General features: G+C 34.1%; 1 protein-coding gene across 2 annotated transcripts; it reads left to right on the top strand.

Moving 5' to 3' along the window:
* The first annotated feature begins 1,147 nt into the window (after window positions 1–1,147).
* LOC109601607 (transcription initiation factor TFIID subunit 8) lies at window positions 1,148–2,651 on the top strand. 2 transcript variants are annotated; one of them, XM_020017857.2, is made up of 5 exons: window positions 1,148–1,298; window positions 1,367–1,494; window positions 1,547–1,833; window positions 1,884–2,034; window positions 2,090–2,651. In XM_020017857.2, the coding sequence occupies exons 2-5, from the start codon at window positions 1,371–1,373 to the stop codon at window positions 2,398–2,400; spliced, it is 873 nt and encodes a 290-aa protein (XP_019873416.1). In that variant the 5' UTR covers window positions 1,148–1,298; window positions 1,367–1,370; the 3' UTR covers window positions 2,401–2,651. The 2 variants fall into 2 exon arrangements, with proteins under 2 accessions (XP_019873416.1, XP_019873415.1); XM_020017856.2 differs by having other exon boundaries at window positions 1,364–1,494.
* Window positions 2,652–4,004: the final 1,353 nt, after the last annotated feature.

Genomic DNA, 4,004 nt, shown 5'->3' with positions numbered 1-4,004 from the left:
CTATAAAGAATTTCTGAAAATCTCTTTTTTATTAATGTCTGAAGGTCAATTCAACTCAATTCTTTGTTTAAAGCCTTAAATAGTGTGTGATAAAGCTTAAACAAACTTACTTATAGGTGGCCATCTTAGAAATTATCAGAAAGGTTCATAAAATGATATAAGTCTTAAAAAATCACACTGTGGCTGAAAATTTGGATGTGAGAAAGCTGTGCACAAAGGAACAAAAACAGTGTGGATGTTTCAGCCGAGGGTTTGATGATGTTTCACAGCAATAAAGCAATGTTTTTGCATCGTTTCATGACCCTGGATAAAATACGGGTCATCACTTCACACCAAGTCGAAGGAAGTGTGAAAATAATAGGCTGGAAGGGGAGAATCAGCTCCGAGGAGCGAAAGGATTTTCATCTACTAGTAAAGTTCTGGCGTCAGTTTTTTTGACATAATTACCGGGCTGACTAATTGCGATGCTTGAGGGATGAAATCAAGACATTAATGTTTCAGTTCGTACATCATAATAGTCTTGCGATGGTCAAGATTATAATTGCCACCTTATACACCCCATTTATCGTACTTAGCCACGTTTTCAAGCTTCAAGAAACTGTTGAAAAATAGTAAAATTTATTTCTTCTTTGAGGAAGTTGTATTATTCTTATAAGACATAAGGAAGACTCACTAAAAATGAATTTAGAATGGCAAATACAATATATGAAACAATATTTTAATAAGAAAAGTCTTTATTTGTTTATTATTATACCAAGGCTGATGTATAAATAAAATAATAAATTTAATTTAATATACATAAAACAACATATGTCACATATATTTGTTAGTTAAAATTATATTAACCAACAAAGAAATTTTCTTAATTAAATTTAATTAATAAAATTGTTACTAAAGATATTCTTTTAGCAGGATTTTATTTTAGACGTTTGGCCATAGAAAACCTTTTCGACCACTTGGCAACGCTGCCACGAAGATTCACGCAATAAACAAAACATTAATTATTCTCTAAATTATTCGTCATTGTGAATTATTTCACAGTTTAATATTTTACTATAAATAAAACTAATTGTTATTATTGATAGTCAATATTTTGCAATATTTTGTATTAGATACAATATATGTAAGTTGGCAACACTGCCACGAAAATTTCTCATAGTAAACAAACATTCTATTAAAAATAATAGAATTTCTCGTAGTTCTGTATTGTTTTAAGTGTAATTGTAGTGTTTTATTGATTAAACAGTTAAATAAAGTTCAAACAAGTTAAATAAAACCCAAGAATATCACTCCAACAGGTTAGTAGGTCAAAACCGAGGTTATGTTATTGTTTGTTCCGGCATAAACACACGTCCCTCCTCAGCAGCAACATGGAACAAGACAACATCAACAGAAAAATGTTGGCACTGTCCGTAAGCAGCATCTTAAAAGAGACGGGCTTCGACTCGGCTGACAAAGAATGCCTGGGCACCCTGACCGAAATGATGCAAGCCTGTAAGTCTCACCACCCAATTCCCACACACCGATTACACAGCCTACCTTTCAGTCATCACAGAGTTGGGCCTCACCAGCAAGAACTACTGCGAACTGAACGGCAGGACCGAGCCCCTGATCGCTGACGTGGTTATGGGCTTCGTGGACATGGGCATCGACACCAGTGACCTGCCCAAATATGCCAAGGGGCAACAGCACGCCGTGTTGCCGACGCCGCAGGCCCAGGTGGCCAACAAGCAGATGAACATGCTGTCGGCCGGCGTGAAGCAACAGTTGCCCTCACACATTCCGCAGCACTTCCCTCCATTCCCAGACCCCCATGCCTACGTTCGAACACCTGTAAGACCTTACTTTAATATCAAAACCTAGTTCTAATGGCCGCTTTTTAGACGCACAAACAACCCATCATCGACTACGAGTCAGTTAGGGAAAAGTCTGCCGTACAAAAGAAGGACATCGAAAAGGCCCTGACTAAGTTTTTAGCCAAAACTAACCCCACACATAATTTGTTCGACAGCGAGGAAAACAACATTTTCCCACGTAACACACCACCAACATTTTATTTTAGTTAATTACTTGGTTGATTAATTTTTAGTGATCGATTCCAAACCCCCGTACCCAACCTACATGAGCGCCCTGTTCCCCCAGGATCAAATATTTGATCCCGAAGACCTAGATTTTGACCCTAAGTCACAGATTTTGCAACAGGTTAAGGAGGCGAAGGATGCCAAAGCTAAAAAGAATGTGAAGGCTGAGCCGCAGGAGGAAAATGGGGAACCTGAAGAGGTTCTTAACACCTCGATTAAAAGTGAGGAGGGTGCCAGCAGTAATACCTTCATTGACAATCCTTATTTGGCTGCTACTAAGTTGCCTACTAATAAGAATGAGAATGGGTCTAATGCCTAAAGAAATTAGACCATTATAATTAATTATAGGAGTTTAAGACTGTGATGTTCTGTCTCTTTTGATAAAAGAGACTTACTTTAGTTTGTAAACAGTCTGACTTGTAAATTTTGTAATTTATTGCATTATTTTTCTAAGAAATTAGTGTAATTATTGTATTTTTATAATAAAAGTTTATAAATATTGTACAAAGATTTTTTTATTAGTATTTTTATGGTATTATTTCAATGTAAATGTATGAAAGTTTTAGAATTGTAAATATTGTTGTATTTTTACAATAAAGATTTATAAAAATCAAGTTTTTTATTTAATTATTAATTAAATTTAGTTCACTGAAATTAATTTAGTAACGAGAGAAGTTGTGAAACTTTTTAATGTATGAAACAAATTCGGGAATAAAAGTGTTATTAATTAAATCATTCGTTTTATCTAGTTTTCATGTATAATTTAATTAACTGCATCATTCGATAAAATTCTATTAGTCCCGCTTAGAGCATTTTCCCCGAGATGATTATCAAAATAAATTTCCTCGCCGCCTTAGTTTGGTCCTTTAAAGTAAAATCAATTTTCTTATCGGGTTTCAACTGGCGTTCAAATTGTAAAGCTAGACGAACAAAATAATCGATAATTTCTAAAAGTTATCTAAACTGGAACATCCTGAAATAAACACGTAAATTAACGGGATGGATACGCCTCAATTTACCAGATAATATGCTCATAGTTTTCAGAAACATTCCGTGCATTAAGATATTAAATTTCCCACGGAATTGTTCCCCGTATTAAACTGAAGCTATTTTATTTTTCAGCATTACACAACTAACTCATAAATCAATTCATCTGAAATTGTTGTAAAAGGTAAAACCGTGATTAAACCCTGGCCCGTGGCATGTTAATATTTCACTCCCGGCAACAGGACGTTCCCGATAGCTTGGGGAACTTCTTTCAGCACAATATAAACGACCCACACCTTCGAATATCATGTAATGAAAATTTCTCACACTACATTACACACCATCAACTCCGACTGTTCATTCTTCACGCCGTTGGCAAAATGACACGCTCTATAAATATTTCAGAGGAATTTTTTTTTCAGGGGCGCCGCAAACTGAAATTTATAGTTTAGTTCGAGTGTAAGAAATAGATATTGGGCTCCTTAAGGTGTAATCGATATTTGAATATGGATTTTTTGTTTCAATTCGTTTTGGTTCTAAAGTTCTTAATTAAAAGATTTCATCTTGTATTGTACATCTGAATTTTAATTTCCTGAATAGATGTAAAATCTATCTTATCATCTTTTAAGTTAATTAGTTTACTAATTCAATCAAATTTGGTTTGTCCTTTTAGTAACTCTTTCAGTAGATCCATAAATATAAGTCACTCAATATACTGAAAACTAAAAAATTGAAGGCTTTATTTGTTTCTCGTTTTCAAATAAAACCTATATCCTTTTTTAATTAAAAACCACTAATTAATTAATTATTTACTCGTATATATGGTTATATTTGAGCTTTGCTCCATTATCTCCTGAAAACAATATGGCGACCATGATCATAACTACAAAAATGATGACTTAATGTATTTCTTGATTGATTGGCCTGATTTTCATT

Source organism: Aethina tumida, chromosome 5, assembly GCF_024364675.1.
Source record: "Aethina tumida isolate Nest 87 chromosome 5, icAetTumi1.1, whole genome shotgun sequence".
NCBI lineage: Eukaryota > Metazoa > Arthropoda > Insecta > Coleoptera > Nitidulidae > Aethina > Aethina tumida.
This window is presented reverse-complemented; position numbering and strand designations above follow the sequence as displayed.

Coding starts and splice junctions, on each gene's coding strand:
- LOC109601607 (XM_020017857.2), top strand. CDS start 1,371: ATGGAACAAGACAACATCAACAGAAAAATGTTGGCACTGTCCGTAAGC. Junction 1,495..1,546: donor GACCGAAATGATGCAAGCCT/GTAAGTCTCACC, acceptor CCTACCTTTCAG/TCATCACAGAGTTGGGCCTC. Junction 1,834..1,883: donor ATGCCTACGTTCGAACACCT/GTAAGACCTTAC, acceptor GCCGCTTTTTAG/ACGCACAAACAACCCATCAT.